General features: G+C 50.4%; 1 protein-coding gene across 2 annotated transcripts in view; it reads right to left on the bottom strand.

Moving 5' to 3' along the window:
- Positions 1-7,736, bottom strand: part of MYH10 (myosin heavy chain 10) — a 123,704-nt gene extending 115,968 nt beyond the window's left edge. Inside the window, exon 1 of one of the 2 annotated variants that reach the window (XM_047089742.1) lies at positions 7,365-7,736. In XM_047089742.1, the coding sequence (XP_046945698.1) occupies positions 7,365-7,709 (345 nt within the window). In that variant the 5' untranslated portion in view covers positions 7,710-7,736. The remainder of the gene's footprint in view (positions 1-7,364) is intronic. The other variant, XM_047089743.1, reaches the window with a different exon arrangement.
- Positions 7,737-19,968: the final 12,232 nt, after the last annotated feature.

Below are 19,968 nucleotides of genomic sequence, written 5' to 3'. Positions count from 1 at the left end.
ACACTCAAAAATATATGTAATTCACCAGCATAACAAAATAGCCAGAAAAATCACACTATCATTTCACTCGATGCTGGAAAAAACATTTGACAAGTGACATCCAAACAGGATTTTAAAAATTCATCTATTCAGGATAAAAACTAAGAATAGAAGAATTCCCTTAATCTGATAAAGAATATTAAAAACAAAACAAAATGGAAGCAAACCATCATTTTTTTTAAGTTTATTTTTTTTAGTCATCTCTACACCCAACACGGGGCTTGAACTCATAACCCTGAAGTCAAGAGTCATGTGCTCCACTGACGGAGACACCCAGGCACCCCAAAGCAACCATCATTCTTAATGGTGAAATGATGACACTTCTGAGATCAGGAATGACAGACACCGATGATCTCCACTGCTGTTTAACGAATATTTACTGACGGTCCTAGGAAACACAATAAAGCAAATAAAAGAAATGTGCAAGAATTAGAAAGGAAAAAATAAAACTGTCACTATTTGTAGACATATAGAAAATTCGGGGCGCCTGGGTGGCGCAGTCGGTTAAGCGTCCGACTTCAGCCAGGTCACAATCTCGCGGTCCGTGAGTTCGAGCCCCGCGTCAGGCTCTGGGCTGATGGCTCCGAGCCTGGAGCCTGTTTCCGATTCTGTGTCTCCCTCTCTCTCTGCCCCTCCCCCGTTCATGCTCTGTCTCTCTCTGTCCCAAAAATAAACGTTGAAAAAAAAAAATTAAAAAAAAAAAAAAAAAAGAAAATCCAATAGAAATATCCATAGAGGACGCCTGGGTGGCTCAGTCAGTTAAGCGTCCGACTCTCGGTTTTGGCTCAGGTCATGATCTCACGGTTCATGAGTTCGAGCCCCACGTTGGGCTCTGTGCTAATGGTGTGGAGCCTGCTTGGGATTCTCTCTCTCTCCCTTGCTCTCTGCCCTTTCCCCACCTGTGTACTCTCTCTTTTAAAATAATAGGTAAACAAACAAAAAAGGAATATCCATAGAAAAGTAGAAAAAAACGTAGAAAATCCGAAAGAATCACCAGCTAAACTGTCATGACCAATAAACAATCTTAGTAAGATTTTATTTGTAAGAAATATGACAGGGGCACCTGGGTGGCTCAGTCGGTTAAGCATCCGACTTCAGCTCAGGTCATGGTCTCGTGGTTCGTGAGTTCGAGTCCCATGTCAGGTTCTGTGCTGACAGCTCGGAGCCTGGAGCCTGCTTCGGGTTCTGTGTCTCCCTCTCTCTCTGCCCCTCCCCTGCCCATGCTCTGTCTCTCTCTCTCTCTCTCAAAAATAAACAAACATTAAAAAAATTTTTTTAAAACCACAACAACTGTATTTCTACATCATGGCATCCATCAGAAAATGCTAAAACCACGATTTAAGTAGCATCCAAAAAAAAATCAAATACCCCAAAATAAATGTAAGGAGAGCCATCCTGGCCTCCACAGACAGCCATAAAACAGATCATGGAAGATGAAGAACTAAGTAAACAGATACAGCCATGAACTAGAGGATCACATATTGCCAAGATCGTGCTTCTCTCCTCAGCTGATCTACAGAATCAACAAAATCCCAAACAAAATTCCAGCGAGGGTGCATGTGTGTGCATGTGTGTATGTAAAACTGACATACGGTTCTAAAATTATATTGAAATGCAAAAGATGTCACAGCCAAAACCACCCTAAAGAATAACAAAAATGAGGGCACCTACCACACCCGATACCAACACTTAGTCTAAAGACAATGTGATCTTAGCCGGAAGATGGGCACACAGTCCCCCGACACAATTAAGAGCCCACTTAGGAGCACCTGATATGTGACAAGGTGGCACTTTGGAGCACTGGGTCAACTGGACAGCCATCTCACACCACACACAGAATCCGACTCCAAATGGGGCCGAGGCCAACCCCGTGAAATATACCATTACATTCCCCTCTCAGACCGGGGACTTCTGTCTCCTGCTAGAATCTGCCTAAATCAGGCTTTATCTAGAAACACTGCATGTAGGAGTTACAGATCTGTGTACTCGACCACCCGGGATTCCCACTCCTCACACACCGTACAGAAAGGCACGCCTGTGGGCCCCAGGTACTGGCCCCAAACTGGCAAACACCCATGTCCAAAAGTAGCTGAGTGGATAAACTGGGCCAGAAATCTTACCGTGGAACGTTATAACGCTACAACAGGATGAACGAAATATCCCAACCTTTTTCATTTCAGGGCCCCTTTACACTCTTCGAAATGATTAAAGACCCCAGAGACCTTTCATTTTATATAACCAAGCTTTTATAAACATATACCTGTTCATTTCAAAATACCCATTTTAAAATAAATCTCTTCGTTTTAAAATAACGATGCTTGTTAACATCAACAACGTCTCTGACGAAAATAACCTTACGTTTTCCAAAACGAAAGTGAGAAGGTGGTGCTGCTTTCTATTTTTGCAAATCTTCTGATTGTCTGGCTCGAGAGAAAGTGGCTCGGTTTTCAAATCTGTTTTCGCATTCAATCTGTGGTGCTATGTTGTGTCGGTTGGAGCAAATGAAGAAAATTAGCCTCACACACATAGCTGGTTTGGGAAAGAGAGCCGGAGTTTAACTGCCTTTCCCAGTTACCGTGGAGACTCCCCCTGGATGCTACCCCGAGACTCGACAAGTGAGAATTTCTTCAAGATCAGACGCAACGTGGCACACGTATCCCTGTCGACGAACTTGCATCCTGTTCCTTACGTCAAAATCCAACAGCTTATCTTGCCTGTTGAAAGAATCTTTAACCCATCCGTGATTCTGTAACTATGTGCACATCATTTGGAAAACGCTGGTTCGGTGAGTTATGATGGCCTTCCAGACGATGCCATTTCATCGTACGCCATTGGGAAAAAAAAATCTGTCATTCATATCGCCCTCTGTCTCATCGGAAAGGGTTGCAAGTGCTGACAGGCCGTCACGTCCACGGGGGTAAACGGGAGTTTCCCCAAACCCGAATTTTCATGCGAAAACTCAGATTCTGACATTGGCAACAAAGACGATCAACTGTTCCATCTGAAGGGACGGGGCCGCTTTGTTCATTTCTCTAAATGTGTCTGCTGAACACCCCAGTTTGAGTAACGGTGGCTTATCTGTGAGTCACAGTCACTCTATCAGATAAAAATTGTGCACTCTTAAAAAAAAAAAAATAGCGAGTTCAGTTTGCAACCCATAGAACTACGCCCCTGCCTTTCCCCGCGGTTCAGTATGGAAGTGTTTTATGCATGCTTTACCACCCCATCGCGTGGTATATTCAAAAGACTCCAGGGTTGACATTTCATAAAATCAATGATTTCTCCTGCTTTCTCAAGGGCAGCCTCATGCGACACTGGATTATAATGACTGCTAGCACAGTCTGGGGTCACTGCCTTCCCCCACCATCGCTTCTGTACCTTCAGTACCAACATTGACAGTGAAAGGGGCAAGTAACGTCTTCAGATAATCACCAGAGCCATTGTAACTCATCCATTGGAACAGTCTTAGGGAGACCCTGAGGGTCCACAGGCCGTGCTTTGAGAACTTCTGGATTACACCAACGCAAAGCAATACAGATGAACCTTAAAAATGTGATGCTGAGTGAAGAAACAGACACAAAGACCATCTCCTATGGGATTCGTTCAGGTACAAGTTCGTAAAGAGCAAAAACTACACTATATTGGTTGGGGATGTAGGCTTGGTTGATAAAACACACCGGGGGATCTTAAGACACTTCTCAGGAATTAATAGACAAAGCAGACAAAAACTAGTAAGGAAGATTTAGACAGAATTAAAAAGCTTAGTCCAAGGGCCACACACAGAACCCCCCACCGAACAATAACAGAATTAACGCTCTCACCAGGCCCAGAGAACGCTCATCGAAACTGACGATACACAAGGCACACAGCCAGTCTCCACAAAAAACAAGGAACGGTATTATGTGAACCGTATTCTTTTCAATGCATGCAGTTTAAAAATCAGTAATAAAAAGACAACTTAGAAACCCTGCCTTGCGAAATTTTTAAAGTCTCCTTTTAGGTGGTTCACAGGTTGGACAAGAAATCGTAACGGAAAACAGAAAATATCTAGGGCTGGTGAATAAAAATACCACGCATCAAAAGACGCGTGTGAGGTGAGCTAAACCAGCAGCAGAGGAGGCATTTACAGGTTTCAGATGGTTTTACTCGGAGAGAGGATGAAGATATGTGACCTGAGGAGGCGGGAGGTCGGGGAGGGTACATTCGATGAAGATACAAGGAAATGACTTAACTAAGCCTGCTGGCAACATAACTCACTCAAGTGAGTGTGCATTACCGCCGGTCTCCAGAAATGCGTCCAAAAGGTCGCTCCCAACTCCCTACAGTGTCTGCATCTCAGCTGCTCAATCCCCACCCACTGGTGAATCCCAACACCAAGGACATCTTCCTCACCCTCGTGGATACCCGCAGCCCCACTTTCTTACTGGATCCTTTACGTATTTATTTTGAGAGAGAGAGAGCGGGGAGGGGCAGAGAGAGAGGGAGACAGAGGATCCCAAGCAGGCTCCACGACGCGGGGCTCAAACTCATGAGCCAGGAGATCATGACTGGAGCTAAAGCCAGACGCTTAGCTGACTGAGCCGCCCAGGCGCCCCTCTTACTAGGATTCTTGAAGGTCAAGTGCTCCAGCTTGTCGCTGGCGGGGGCCCTTCCTCCACCCCACTAACCGCAGACACGACTGTCCCAAATTCTGAGCTCCGCTGGGACCTCACTGCTTCGAGATGAACTCAGCTTGTCCTTCTCTAAAGACCAAGGGGGGGCTGCGCTTGGAAAAGAAATTCAGACCTCGCTCAGGTTGTCCCTGAGTTTGGCTGGGAAAGAAAAAAAAAAAATCAAACTTACTTGATAAAAGACACTTGCAAACTCTTAGAATCACGGCAAGGAAGGACTACAGAGGAACTCAGGTGTCCTTTCTTCGATTCCTTCTCTTTTACCCAGAATCTTCTTCCCCTTTGAATGTCCCTCCTCTCTCCCACTCGTAGGAAGCTGCGAGGAGGTCGGAGGCGGGGAATCAAGGTAAAGAGGCTGGCAGGAAAGGCGGCTGGCTCCCTTCCACACTGCAGCTCCCCGCACCCCCGGTGTCGCGTTTCCAGCGCCAGACAGCACCCGACACTGACCCCTGCTCAAATCTGAGATGTCAGCTGGCGATCTGACAGGTGACATCGGACATCTCACATCGCGACCCACCTCCCTCCTTCGCTCCCTTATTACCCCCAGACCCCTGCAGCCCACTGGACCAGGGAGGAAGGGAAGGGGGACCGTGCAGGCAATGGGTACGATGGCCACGGGTCCCCTGCCTTCCCAGGGCGGGACGGGCCTGCGCCCTGGCAAAACCACAAGCCGGGCCAGGACGTGGTGGCCTCACACGTTCTGCTGTGCAATCCTGGCCAGATCCTCGATGCTGCTCTCCCGTGATGCTCTTACTGGTGACTTCTCTTCCCCAAACCTTTTCCAGTTCAAGCCGCCTTCCCAACCGTGGTGGGTGTCCCCCACTTTGCGCCTTACCTCACAGAGACAACAGAAATGGGGGGGCCGCCAGGCTTGACTGTACTACTCTGGCAAAGGTTGTGGGAGAACCATCCACTCCTCATATCCTTCCCTGGGCAGCTCCCTCCTATCAGAAAGGTTCCAGCCCTAACGCGACCTTCTCGAAGAGCCCTTCACGGAGCCGCTGCGGAAAGCCACTCTCCCGACTTACTCTATCCCCAGTCTGGTTTCATTTCCTTCTGGGATGTGTCAGAAAGGCAGGGACCCGGCCTGTCCCCACACCCTCTCCCCAGCACCTAGAACACAGTGTATAGTAAATAGTCACCAAATAAGCCAATTTCTTTGGGAAAACTAGTTCTGAGTGACCAAATGCCCCGGGAGCACACCCACCCCCCTCGCACAAAACCATGGCCCTCGTGGGGCACATGGGCGGCTCCGTCGGTTGAGCATCCGACTTCGGCTCAGGTCGTGATTCTCGCAGTTTTTGAGTTTGAGCCCGCAACGGGCTCTGTGCTGACAGCTCAGAGCCTGCTTCAGATCCTGTCTCTCTGTCTCTCTGCCCCTCCCCCGTGCTCTCTCTCCCCCCTAAAAATAAACATTAAAAAAAAGAAACTCAACCGCTCTCTTCCCAACTCAGACCTTTACGAAATCAACTTTTCCCTCTGCTTTGTTTTATCCTGAATCAAAGCTCTCTAGCGCCTTCATTAAGCCACTGCCGCCCTGTGTCTACTATCCCCTCAAGCTTTTTTTTTTTTTTTTTGGTCATTCTAGAGCTTCTCGGGTATCTGGCTTGCGTTTTTCTGCTCTCCCTTATCCCTTAGTATTTTTAGTAACTCTTTCCACATGGTCAGTGACATCGTCAGTGACTGCAACACACGCGTCAACTGCTGACCACAGGGCAACCCCGGCCTCAGTCTCGTCCTGGCTTCCTCTTAAAAACCTCAGTCCGACTCCGGCTCAGGTCGTGATCTCGTGGTTCAGGAGTTCGAGCCCCACATCGGGCTTGCTGCTGTCAGCACAGAGCCTGCTTCGGATCCTCTGTCCCTCCCCGGCTCGTGCTCTCTCTTGCCCTCAAAAATAAATAAAACATTAAAAAAAAACAAAAACAAAAACAAAACTTCTCAGTCTCCATTTTTCCCACCAGCCTGCACTCGGTAACTCGGTTGCCCTCACTCCTCACGGAATCCTCTGTGCTGGCAGGGCCCTGTGCTCCAAGCTCCTGGACACACACGGACTTCCCGCGGGTCTGCGGTCTGGATCCTACTATTAACGCAATTCTCACCCCACATCCAACGCCCCGGTCTTCCTCCCACACGCTCTCCTGATCTCATCGTACTCCAGCAAACCACTACGAAAGTCTTCAACTACCACGTGAGTATATCTAATCGCAGGTTGGATTATTTAAAATCACGCATTAAGGGGTGCCTGGGGGGCTCAGTCAGTTAAACGTCCGACTTCGGCTCAGGTCACGATCTCACGGTCCGTGAGTTCGAGCCCTGTGTCGGGCTCTGCGCGGACAGCTCGGAGCCTGGAGCCTGCTTCGGGTTCTGTGTCTCCCCCTCTCTCTAGCCTTCCCCTGGTTGTGCTCCCTCTTTCAAAAATAAAGAAACGTTTTAAAAAATAAATTAAAAATAATAAAATAAAATTACACGCTAAGATACAAAGGAATGGGAGACTTGGGTAAGCAAGAGGCGGCCTTTCTATCTGTAACACGGACAGTCACGTTAAACAGACAGCGCGGGTACTGCACGTTCTCATTTGGCTCCCACGACGGCAGGTGCAATTTACTCGAATTCCCAGCCACCACCTCCCACGATCACGTGGCCGGAAATACTCACGTAGATAAGTCCTGAATAGTAGCGGTCCTTCAGGTTGTGTAACACAGAAGCTTCGTTCAAGCACGTCAATTCCGCCATATCCTCCACCTTGGAAAACTTAGGTGGGTTCATCTTCTGGATGTCATCTTTGTTGACCATCGCCTTCTTTCCGTTCTCGGCCAACTCCACCATGACCTCATCTCCCCGCTCTTCCTTGATACTGGCTGCCTCGAAACCATGGCGTTCCGACGGGATCCACACTAGCTTTTTAGCCGTCCAGTCGGCCTGAGTGGCGGGGTTGTAGATGACCGCTCTGTCCACAAAGAGGTACCTCTCTGGGTCTTCGAGTCCGGCTCTCTGGGCCATTGTAAACAGAAGGATCCAAGAGCAATTGCCTCTAGGAGAGGAAGACGAGGAGGAGGACAAGGTTAGGTGTTTACAAATACTGGACAACTCACAGATTTTACTCCTCTGAGGAACTTAAATCAAAACCTTTGGCCGACAGGAAGCATCAACGGTAGCAGAGGCGCTGGGGCCATCCCCTTCACGGCCACGCTAACCGGGCATCCAAAGTAAATGTCAGGGGTGACCACAAACTAGGAGCCCTCAAGACATGCCCTCTGTTACCAAGGGCTGAAAACCAAGCAGGGGGAAGAGGCCGAGTTCCTGCGGGACGTCCCGCCCCACCTCATCTCTTCTCTCGCCCCCGCCACAAATTAAACAGGGAGTCAAGAAGGCAAAGGAGAATGAAGACAAGGAAAGCAGAGACTCCTGATGAAAGGTCACGGAGGTGGTGCCTGAATTACGGTGGCCACGGGGACAGAGCTACAAAAGGCACAGTAGCTGCTAAACAGTAAACCATCAAGGGGCGCCTGGGCGGCTCAGTCGGTTAAGTGTCTGACTTTGGCTCAGGTCATGATCTCACGGGGAGTTCGAGCCCCGCATCTGGCGGTGCACTGACCACTCAGAGCCTGGAGCCTGCTTCGGATTCTGTGTCCCCCCCCCCCCCCCGCCCCTTCCCTGCTCGCGTGCTGTCTCTGTCTCTCAAAAAAAAAAAAAAAAAAAAAAAAAAAGAATAAACGTTAAAAAAAAAATTTTTAAAGAAAAAAGCACGTTCTTTCAAATCAGGTTAGGAGTTAGTCTAGAACATTCGTGATTTTCACAATTAATGTATCTTAAGACCTAACGGGTTGACTCAACACCCATCTGCCATTGGTTCATACTGAGCCGTCGGCCATGGCTCCATACATGCCCCTCTCAGCTGCGTCTCGTCCTATCCTTGTCCCCCTGACTTTCTGGATCAAATGACGGGATTTTACAGTCATCACTCACCTTTCCGATGTGACTCATCACTCCTGCCTGACAATATCTTTGTGGAATCTGACGCCACCATTAAACACTTCTGTTATTACCCCAAATTCCAGGTTATTACAAATCCCAGAAGTATGGTCTCCATGACCTCGTCCAAATCAACCCAAGAAGCCAACTGAGTAACTCTTCTTGCTCTATCACATCTTCCCAGTTTTTGCCTCCCCCACAAAATGATGGGGGTTCTTAGTAGGCAAAAGACAGAAAGCTGCAAGGCCAATCATGGAGTAGTCCAGGGCCGCCTGGCTGGCTCAGTCGGTGGGGCGGGCGACTCCTGATCGTAGGGTTGGGAGTCTGAGCCCCACTCTGGGTATGGAGATTACTTAAAAATAAAATCTCAAAAGAAAAGCAGTCCAAAGTTGTTAAGAGGCTCTTAACCTTGGGTCCACAAATTTCAAGCTCCGTGAAATCACTGAAATGGTATAAAAACGTACATTTCAGAAATTATTTGTCCTAAGGCAACGCATCACAAACATGCATGCCCCAGAGGCTGGTTCTCAAACTTTGGCGGGTGCAGCACGCAAAAGGCTTGCTGGAGCCCCATCCCAGAGTCCCCAGTTCAGCGGGTCCGGGGCAGAGCCTGGTAATTTGCATTTCTAACAACTTCCCAGACGCAGCTGGTCCTGGCTTCCCCCCCACCCTCTTAGAGAACCATCACTCCTTAGTTCTCCGGTTGCCATGGTGAGCCACTGGCGTTAACAGGTATGCTGGCATAGAAACAAAGGTTGACACCCAATGTTCTAGACTAATTCTTAACCTGATTTAAAACGTATATGCTACCATTTTGAAAATCATGGACTTGAGTAAAACAAAAATCAGAAAACAAGACGAAACGAACAAAAAAAAAAAATCACAAAAGATGTAGCATTAAGACTTCTCCAAACAAAAATGCTAACATGTTTTAGAGTTCAACTTGTATTTGCCTTCTTTGGCATTCACGTGCAGGCGGGCCATACGGTACAGAAACTTTTCACGGGGATCATGTACAGTCTGAAGAATGGTTTCCAACGCCCATCATCACCTCCAGGGACCGGCTTTCGTAAGACCAGTAACACGCTTTCTGTCTTTGCAACGTATACTTTGCAAACGGCTAAGAAGGGAGCCATGGCACTGAGGGGGGAATCGTCCAAGGTCAATCTGGACCCGGACAAGAGGACACACACCCCACCTTTACAAATGGCAGCCTTTTGAAAGAGAAAATATCCCACCCTAACAAAATATGGCAACAAGTTACTCTCATGATTAAGAGATATGAACTGGATATCCCACATGACACCTAGGAAGTGGTCTCGCTTCTCGTAGGCGCGTGCGTGCACAAATTTCTGTAATTGGCATGTAATTACATTGGGCATGTAATTATATGCTTAAGTTGAGTGGGTGGCTATAAATTAGAATAGCTTAACAGGTCATTTCTGCAGCAGACCTTTTTTTTTTTTTTTTAAAGTAAATTATATACTTAAAAATTAGTTTGCCGAATCGGTGCATTTTATTTTATTTTCTTAAGTTTATTTATTTTGAGAGAGACAGAGAGAGCGCAAGCGGGGCAGGAGCAGAGACAGAGAGGGAGAACCAACTCGGGGCTTAAACTCATGAACCGTGAGATCACAACCTGAGCCAAAATCAAGAGTTAGACGCTTATTGGCCTGAGCTACCCAAGTGCCACCCCAAATTGGTACATTTTAAATTTATCTGTATTTTTTCTAGGTGAGGAAATGATTGTCATGTAAGGTGGGGGAAAACAATAGATCACAAAAATGTTAATTATAAAATGCTCCTGGATGTTGTGGGGGAAATTTACATACGCACTTTTTTTTTTAAAAGGGAACAGATAATGAATTAAAAACAGATAATAAGTGGATAAATAGGAACAGATACACATTGAATCTTCACTGGATAGTGAGATTACAAATTACTTCCACTTTTCCAGAGTTTCCTACAAGTAATTAGATGCTGAGCGGACCGGACCGTTTCCTGTTCCTGGCTGTATGGTGAGCACTTAGCCGCTTCCGGGGGCCACAGGACACTGACCAAGTATCACAGGCGTGATCCCTACCCTCATCGTGACCTTCACCTTCTCCACAACCCAAAACCTACCATTCCTCCCAATCCTGACCCAAATGCGGCCCTCTGAGAAGTTCTTTTTCAGGTCAATCTGGCAACTTAATCCTTCTCGTCCTCACATTTTCGACTGCTCTCCTGGCATTCTTGGTGCTCTCCCTGCACTCTAGCAGAGGGCTGAGCAGGTAGTAGGGACTCAGGCTGCTGAGTCTGATCGAGTTCGGGCGGCCAGCGAGGAGGCTGTGTTCACTTTAACTCCATTCCTTCGTACATTTGGTCCCCGATCTTGAGAATACTGCTATTTAACGGTGAACCCACTCCCAAAAGCCTAGTCTGCGGCAGGGAGAACAGCACAATTTTTAAAAATAGCAAACACTGCTCTCTATCGTTAATTACGGCCGGGCACTATTCTTTCTACATGGTTTACCTTTACCGACTCTCAATCCTCACAACCATCAATATCTCCATTTTACAGATGAAGACGCTAAGGTGGAGAGAAAGCCGATAACCAGTGCGAGGTCGCGGATGTCACAAGCAGCAGAGCTGGGGTTAACCTCAGAGTCCCAGCCAGGTGACCGGGGGTGTTCTGAAGGGCGTGAAGTATGCTCCATGCTGCGTCTCCACCAAATAAAAATCCTATCGATTCCGGTTTCAAGAAGGCAGGCTCAGCAATTGAATACACTAGCACAATCCCGCAAAGGCTTTACGTTTAATAGGAAAAGAAAAACCCACTTATACTTAGGAGAAAAGGGAATGAAGAGGAAGCTCTTTGCAACAGACAGAAAGATAACTGGAAGGTGTTTGGAATCATCTGGAATAACTGGCTAATTGTAGCGAAGTCATTGATCTGTAGACGAAGGAACCCCCTACTGAGCCAAAGCCCCATCCCCTTGACTGGATTTAGACACACACACACCCTTCCCACGGCCATTTTTTACTTCCAGCGAAATGCCACCCAGCAAACTTCTCAGCTGCCTCCCGGCACCTACTATAGGCACAGAGATGAGAAAACAACTCAATTTTGTGAAGATCTTACGCACGCCAAGCCAAACAACGATGGATACATTATCTGTGACAGCACATCCCTCTAGAACAGATCAACTGAAACAGAATTGTCCCACCTGGTTTAACACCCCCACTGAGGCGACTTCACCTTACAGGCACGTGGGAACCTATTAATGCGCCAAAAATGCCGCGGAACCAAATGAGCACGCCCCCAAGCCAAACGCAAAAGGGCACCCGCTATCTGTGGCCCGCACCTTCTCTCTGCTAACACCTTCCCGCTGGGTGTGGAGGCAACCCCAGGAATTTCAATGCTTCCCATTCGCTGAGAAAGTCCACCAAATGCTGAAGCATACAGTCTCCCCCTCCCCGCACGACGTGCCCTTCAGAATTTCCTCCAGCTCGCCTTTCATTCTGTCTGTCTTCATTGTGATGATTTCCCCAAGGAGCCCAAATAAAAAGCCAACCTCTGGGGTCACATCCCTTTGCTGCAAAAGCTCGGGCTGCACACCGCCCGATTACACCATATGCTTTCTCCAGATAAGGCCAGGGAAGAACCGAATTTGAGACACAGAAGTAAAAGGATGCATAAAATAAAATGGCCACTTTTTCAGAATCCGAGACAGACGGGGGCATACTTCAACGTCAAAAGCACGGGACTAAGAGAATACTTGGTAAGGGCAGACTGATGAAGGAAATAAAACAATAAATAGATTAAAGTTTTCCAGAGTGAGGTGCTATCGAGAATAATGAAGCCTGCCTCAGAGAATCTTCAGTTCCCAGCATTAAAAAAAAAAAAAAATCTCAGCAAAGCCAAAGTATTATATTTAGTATATTATATTATTGGGCAAAACCAGCAGCCTTTGTTCCGTTCGCAGGCTGGAGCTACCCCGCCTGCTCTCCCCTACCCCACCCCACCCCACCCCAGCCACCCCACCCCCTTGCATCCACCGCAGTGGTCTTGAACGGAGCCGCAGAGGCCCCAGAAACAGATAACGGTCACAGGCAGAGGCCACGCCACACAGCTGAGCCCAGACCCGCCGAGCGACCAGCCTCCCTCCCCAGGCCCCGGCTCCCGGGCCGGCCGGCCGGGCCGGGGGGCCTCCCGGGTCCCCCAGAGCCGCACCCGCCCACCGCAGGCCCACAAAGCCCCCGCGAACGCCGCGACTCGGCGGCTTCCACTCCCCTCCGACCCCATTCCAGGCCCATTTCATGGGCTCAGGGTGTGACCCCAGCTGCAGAAGGCCAGCCAGAGAGTCCGCGGCGAGCCGTGCCCGGATCGCTTACACAATAAAGGGATCCCGAGGCGAGGGCTGACCCTCCCCCCGGCCGCCCTGCCGCAGCGCGCCCCCGCCGCATTTCCCGCCTCGCCCCCCACCCCGCCCCGGGCCTCGCCGCGCGTCCGGCCTCGGCCCCCCGCGGCCCCCCCGCCCGCGCTCCTGCCCCACGGCCACGGCGGAGTCCACCCACCCCCTCCGCGCGCCGGCGGCCGGCTCGGACCCTCGCCCGCCGCGCGCTGCCCGGGCCGTGCGGAGGGGCCCCTGCCCTCCGGGCCCCCCACCCCTCGGGGCCGGGAGCGCCGCCGGCCTTCCGAGCCCTGCGAACCCTCTACCGCACCCGGGCTGCCGGGCCGGCCTAATCCGCCCGGGAACCCACCCAGGAGCCGGCCCTTCTTGTCCGGCGCCCCCCACCCACACCCAGGATCGCGCTTTCCAGCCCGCACCGCGGCTCCCTCCCCTCGCGGGACCCCCGGGGCCTCCACCGGAGCACTAGGCCTCCCGACCCCTGTGCCCCACGGATCCCACACACCGAGGACCAGGTCCCTGCATCCCCACCCCCGGATTGCCATCCCCAGCCCCCCCCCCCAAGGGTCGTCCCCCCCGGCACACCCAGGCCGCGATCCTTGCAGGGGTCTGAAGCTCCAGGACCCTATTCCTCGACTCTCCAGAGAGCTCTCCACCCACCGGGGTCGGTTCCCTCCGCACCCCCCGCCAGGGCCGGTCCCCGCACGAATCTCCGGCTCCGCAGCGCCAGCCCTCCACCCAGCGCCCCCTCGGTCTTCTCCGTGCTCCTGCCTCCCACAGGCGCCCCGCACCCTTCCCCCGGCCCGGGACCCTTCCCTCCCCCACCGCCGTGTCCCCGCCCGCGGCCGCCGCGTTCGGACCCGGGCCGCCGCACCTCTCACCTTCAGCCGAAGATGGTGGCGCCGGCGCACGTCCCCAGCCGAGACCACAGATCCGGCCCCTCAGTCCCAAACCCACCGCTGCCTCCGCCGGGCTCCTTTAGCACTGCCGCTCGGGGCTGCCCCACCCACTCCCACCCTCATTGGGCCAGCTCCACGCCCGTCACCGCCGCCCCCAGACCCACTGGTCCGTTTGCGCGCCCATCTCCAAGGGAAGACGTTAGCAACCCGAACGAAGCTACCTTCCCGAGGTCCGCTCCCTCCACCCACCTGGAATGATGCTCATTGGCTCCCGCTCCCAGCCCAGGCCGCCGGGGCCGCAGTCTCATAGGCTGTCCCGCACGCCCGTCACAGATTCCGGGAGGTGCGGCCGGGGCAGCCGCGGGCGATTGGCTGGCGCCCGCGGAGACGGACAGCCGGGGCCGGCCGGGAGCCCGCGAGCCCGCGGAGCAGCGGCTGCGGACCCCGCGGGGGCCCGGGCCGTGCGGACGCCGGGGCAGGTGTGCCGCGGCGGGGAGCCCCGAGCCGCGCCCGGACGCGCCTCGCCCGGCGTCGGGCCGACGCGGCAGCCCACTCGGGCGCCTCGCCGCGCCCTCTCCGTGCCGCAGCCGGCGTGCCCCGCAGCCGCACCGGCTCCCACCGCCGAACCGCGGGCCCCCGGCGCTGCCTGCAGGGGCGGGGCCCGAGCGCGGTCCACAGGCCTTACGTCACCCCCGGCGCTGCTGCGGGGGGGCGGGGGCCGCGGCTCTGCGGCTCACCTGCAGTGGGGGGAGGGGGCGGGGCCCCGGGCGGCTCTGCCCATGCGCGCGGGCGCCGCCGGGGGCCCCGGGCCGCGGGCCGCGCCGCAGCCGCCGTCGCGATCCCGGGCGGCCTTCTCCGCTGCCGCAGTTGGGGTGTTTGCGCGGGGAGGGGCCTCGCTCCCTACCCGGGCTCCTGGCTGGGGCTGAGATCCCAGAACGAGACGCGAGCCCGCCTAGGAGAGAAGACTCGGGACAAGGACGTTCGTTCACCTCACTCATTCGTTCTTTGCTTCATTCAATCATCACAAGGCGCCCCCTGTCCAATCCCCTAGCGCCTGTAAGCTCTGCGGAGGCCTCAGAAGACTTTGGAGAACTGGAGGGGGCGGGTTGGGGGGAGGGGGAGGCTCCAAAATAAGGAAAGGAAACTGGAAAAATTGAAGCTAATAAATATTTAATATCTGAAATATCTGCAGCATCCAGGCAACTGTAACATGACTTACATAATTACATATAACAGAGTTTAAGTCACAAGAGCAAAACGAATTACTTGTTCTGCGAAAAGTGCAAATCATCAAAAGCCCTTTCCCAAATTTTTAGAGCAAAATGCAGTTATTTAATGTTGGCGATGGGTGCGTTGCAATACGTGTGATGTAAGTGGGTAAGCCTAGGAAACTTGAAGTCTGGTTAAAAAAAAAAAAGTGAATAAAGCAAAAAAAACAAGGCAGGAAATGATAAGGAAGGGTTGGCTGGTGGAATTCAGAGAGGGCTCCAAGAGGCCTCTGAGCGCAGTCCTTCCTGGGGAAGTCGGAATCAGGTCCTGTGTCCTTTGTCCTAGTGCATCTGGTTCCCCACCCCCCACCAGGCCCCTGGGGTAAGCCGCTCCTTGTCCAGGTGACTTGTGACTTGGCTTCATGAAGAGGTCTGCCCTTAATGCAGTCTGCACGGGGAGTACAGGTTAACTGTGCAAAATCCGCGAACGACATTCCTCTTCTGAATGTTTAAGCGTGTTCAGAGAGGACCAAAGACTCCACTGGTCATTTCTGAATGCAGTGTGCCACGCCTAGAGCATTCATGCACAGACAACCCTGTTAGCCACCAAGTCTGTAGTTTCCCACAATTTTTTTTAACGTTATTTATTTTTCAGAGACAGAGCACGAGTGGGGGAGGGGCAGCGAGCAAGGGAGACACAGAATCTCAAACAGGCTCCAGGCTCCGAGCTGTCAGCCCAGAGCCCCATGCGGGGCTCAAACCCACAAACTGTGAGATCATGACCTGAGCTGAAGTCGACGCTCAACTGACTGAGCCACCAGGCGCCCCCCACGTTTTTTTTAAATTAATTAATTTTTTTTTTGCGGGGGTGGGGGAGGGACAGAGGGAGAGAGAGAATCCCAAGCAGGCTCCACGATGTCAGCACAGAGCCTGACTTGCTGCTCGGATCTCATGAACAGAGAGATCATGACCTGAGCTGAAATCGAGTCGGTCGCTTAAGGGACTAAGCCTCCCAGGTACCGCTTCCCACAATTTTAAAACAAACTCAGTGGATCCTCATCAGAAGAAGGCAGGAAACTCACCAGAATTAAACGTCACAAGGATGTTAGTCTTAATGAGAAATCGGTATCAAAGAGAATGTTCCCAAATGTATCTTTCTATAGCCCCGGCGACTCTCCAAACATTTAGACCTGATGTTTTTAACTGCCTGCTGGAAATCTGTACTTGGGTGAGAGGGAAACCGCAAAGCAGCAAGTCTTAAAGCTCTTTTCTTCCTATTTCCATTTCACCCCACCACCCAGGCTCACCCTCTCTCCAACTTCCCTTTGTCTGTTAATGGAAGCAGCCTTGAAACCCCTGATCCCTTCCTCTCCCTGGCTCCAATATCATGTCCCTCCTACCTCTATCATCCAACCAGCCAGGCTCCTCCCCCATGGAGCTGTATTCCAGAATCTGCTGCCATTTTGATGAGAAAAACACAGGACTTCCAACCCAATAAACCTGGTTTTGAATCCATCTCGGCCATTACTGGGTGTTTAAACCTTTGATCAATTCTTTAACCTCATCTTTAAGAGGGGGAAATAAATATGGGGCGCCGGGGTGGTTCAGCCGGTTGAGCGTCCTTGGCTCAGGTCACGATCTCGCAGTTCGTGAGTTCAAGCCCCGAGACGGCCTCTGTGCTGACAGCTCGGAGCCCGGAACCTGCTTCAGATTCTGTGTCTCCCTCTCTCTCTGCCCCTCCCCTGCTCGCACTCTTTTTCTCAAAAAGTAATAAAAGGGAGATATAAATAGATACTTTAAGGACTCATTCAGTGGATACATAACAGGATGATGTACCGGGGGGGAAAAGGGGCATCACGAAATACAATAGATTAACAATTGTTTTTCAGTCTACAAGTTCATTACAAGTGAAAGAAATCTTTCCCTTCTTTCTCCATAGTAATTTTTGCTGACAGTCCAGGCTGCTTTACCCCCAGAAGAGAAAGTTCACAGACCATTGTTTTGCACTGTTTAGGTCAGAAGTCCAAACTCATTCCCTCAGGGTGGTTCTGGCCCATGAACCTGTTTTGTTCTAAACTTTTTTGTTCCATCTGCACAGGGCTGATACGAAGCATATTTTTTTTTTTTTTTACTTGAAAGAATTCCAACATTTAAAAATCTATCCAGCACCATTAGCCATTAGGGAAAAGGAAATCAAAATCATAATGAGATACCACTCCACACCCACTGGGAATGAACCGAAAAGATAGACAATAGCAAGTGTTGGTGAGGACGTAGAGAAACAGGAAAGCTCAATCATTTCCAGTGGGAATATAAAATGGAGCACCCACTCGGAAAAATCATCTGCCACGTGCTTAAAAACTTCAACATAGGGGCGCCTGGGTGGCGCAGTCGGTTAAGCGGCCGACTTCAGCCAGGTCACGATCTCGCGGTCTGTGAGTTCGAGCCCCGCGTCAGGCTCTGGGCTGATGGCTCGGAGCCTGGAGCCTGTTTCCGATTCTGTGTCTCCCTCTCTCTCTGCCCCTCCCCCGTTCATGCTCTGTCTCTCTCTGTCCCGAAAATAAATAAACGTTGAAAAAAAAAATTAAAAAAAAAAAAAAACTTCAACATAAAGGGATCCACAAGGCTACCCTTAGGTAACTACCAAGCGACAACAACAAAAATGTAATACGTATATGGACCCAAAGACTTGCACACAAAATGCTCACAGCAGTGACAATATTCACAACAGTAGAGAGAAAAGAAAGAAAGGAACAAAGGAAGGAAGGATGGAAGGAAGGAATAAAGAAAAAGAGAAGAGGAAGGAAGGAAGGGACAAAGAGAAAAGAGAAAGAGAGAAAAGAGAAAAGGAAAGAAAAAAGAAAAAAGAAAAGAAAAGAAAAGAAAAGAAAAGAAAAGGAAAGGAAAGAAAAGAAAAAGGCATTCCATCAACTGGGGAATGGATACACAAAATGTCTACATCCATACAAAAGAGTACTACTCATCAATAAAAAGGAACAAACTACAGATAGGTATGTATGTGCAACAACATGGGTGAATCTCGAAAACATTACACTCAGTGACAGAAGTCAGACACAGAGACCACATTTTGTGTGATCCCATTTATCTAAAATACCCATAAAAAGCAGAGCGATAGACATAGTAGAATGATGGTTGCCTGGGGTGAGGGCCAGGGTGGGGGGAGGAGGGACAGCGCGGAGATTAACGGTATATTTACATGAGGGATCTTTTTTGTTTTAATTTTATTTTCTATTTTTTAATTTATTTTTTACTTTAAAAATGTTTTTATTTATTTTTGAGAGAGAGAGAGAGAGAATGAATGAACAGGGAAGGAGCACAGAGAGAGGGAGACACAGAATCCGAAGCAGGCTCCAGGTTCTGAGCTGTTAGCACAGAGCCCGACTCGGGAGCTCATGACCTGAGCGGAAATTGGACGCTCAACAAACTGAGCCACCCCGGCGCCCCTACATGAGAGATCTTATTGGGATGATGGAAATGTTCTAAAACTGATTCATGGTGATGGTTGCACAACTTGATAAATCTACTAAAAAAAAAAATCACTGAATTTTATACTGTGAATGACATGATTTGCAAAATACACCTTAATAATTAAAAAAAAGAGAGGGGCGCCTGGGTGGCTCAGTCGGTTAAGCGTCCAACTTCGGCTCAGGTCACGATTTCGCGGTTCGTGAGTTCGAGCCCTGTGTCGGGCTCTGTGCTGACAGCTCAGAGCCTGGAGCCGGCTTTGGATTCTGTGTCTCCTTCTCTCTCTGCCCCTTCCCAGCTCATGCTCTGTCTCGGTCTCAAAAATAAATAAAACATTAAAAAAATTTTTTTTAAAAAGAGCTATCACATGAAAATCCAGATTTCTGGTTTCCCTTGAAAAATTAGATGATCTGGGGTCACCCGGGTGGCTCGGTCGGTTAAGCATCGGACTCTGCCTCAGGTCGTGATCTCATGGTTCGTGAGTTCGAGCCCCGTGTCAGGTGAGCTCAAGTCCCACTTTGGGTGAGCACGAACCCGCTTCTCTCTCTCCCTTCCTCTTCGCCTCTCTCTCTCTCCCCCTCTGCTCCTTGCTCACTTGTGCTCTCTCTCTCTCTTGCTCAAAAAAAAAAAAATTGGAAGATCTGGAAATTCAACAGCAATTTGGTGATGCTTCGGCTGCCACTCATTCTTAGACAAAGCATGTGTCCCCCAGTATGCCTCAGTCACCACTGATCCCTGTGGTCTCTTAGAGCCGACCTGCTTCACTCACTGACACCCATCCTTCCTTCCTTCCTCTTTCTTTCTTTCTTTTTTTAAGTAGGCTTGTCACCCAGCGCAGAACCGAACTCACGACCCTGAAATCCAGACCTGGGTTGAGATCACAAGTCAGATGCTTAACTGACCGAGCCACCCTCACTGGCATTCTTTGCCTAGTCTTTTTAGCCATTTATTTGAGTTTTCCGTCCTTGTTATGCCTGTTGAGGAATTTCAAGCCAGATCATCCAAGAGAGATAAAAAGGGTAGTAATTTTGAGTTGAAGAGCTGTTTCCCTGGGGTGCCTGGCTGACTCAGTCAATGGAACACTGACTTGATCTCAGGGTCTTGAGTTCGAGCCCCACATTGGGCATGGAGACTACAAAAAAAGAAAAGAAAAGAACAGTTTCCTTGACAGTGGGAAGGAGTCAGAGGTTTAGAGTGTCCGTGACAAGTACAGAGAGGAGCCTCCTTTCAACATGGTTCCTGGGAGGGCCTTGGGGCACAGACAATTGTTTTTAAAAATTTCCGAAGCAGGCTCCAGGCT

The sequence above is a fragment of the Lynx rufus genome, unplaced genomic scaffold (genome assembly GCF_022079265.1).
Source record: "Lynx rufus isolate CCGP_SWC_20201006 ecotype Redwood Valley unplaced genomic scaffold, mLynRuf1.p SCAF_28, whole genome shotgun sequence".
Classification (NCBI taxonomy): Eukaryota; Metazoa; Chordata; class Mammalia; order Carnivora; family Felidae; genus Lynx; species Lynx rufus.
The sequence above is the reverse complement of the archived record's forward strand: the minus strand, read 5'-3'. Positions and strand labels throughout refer to the sequence as shown.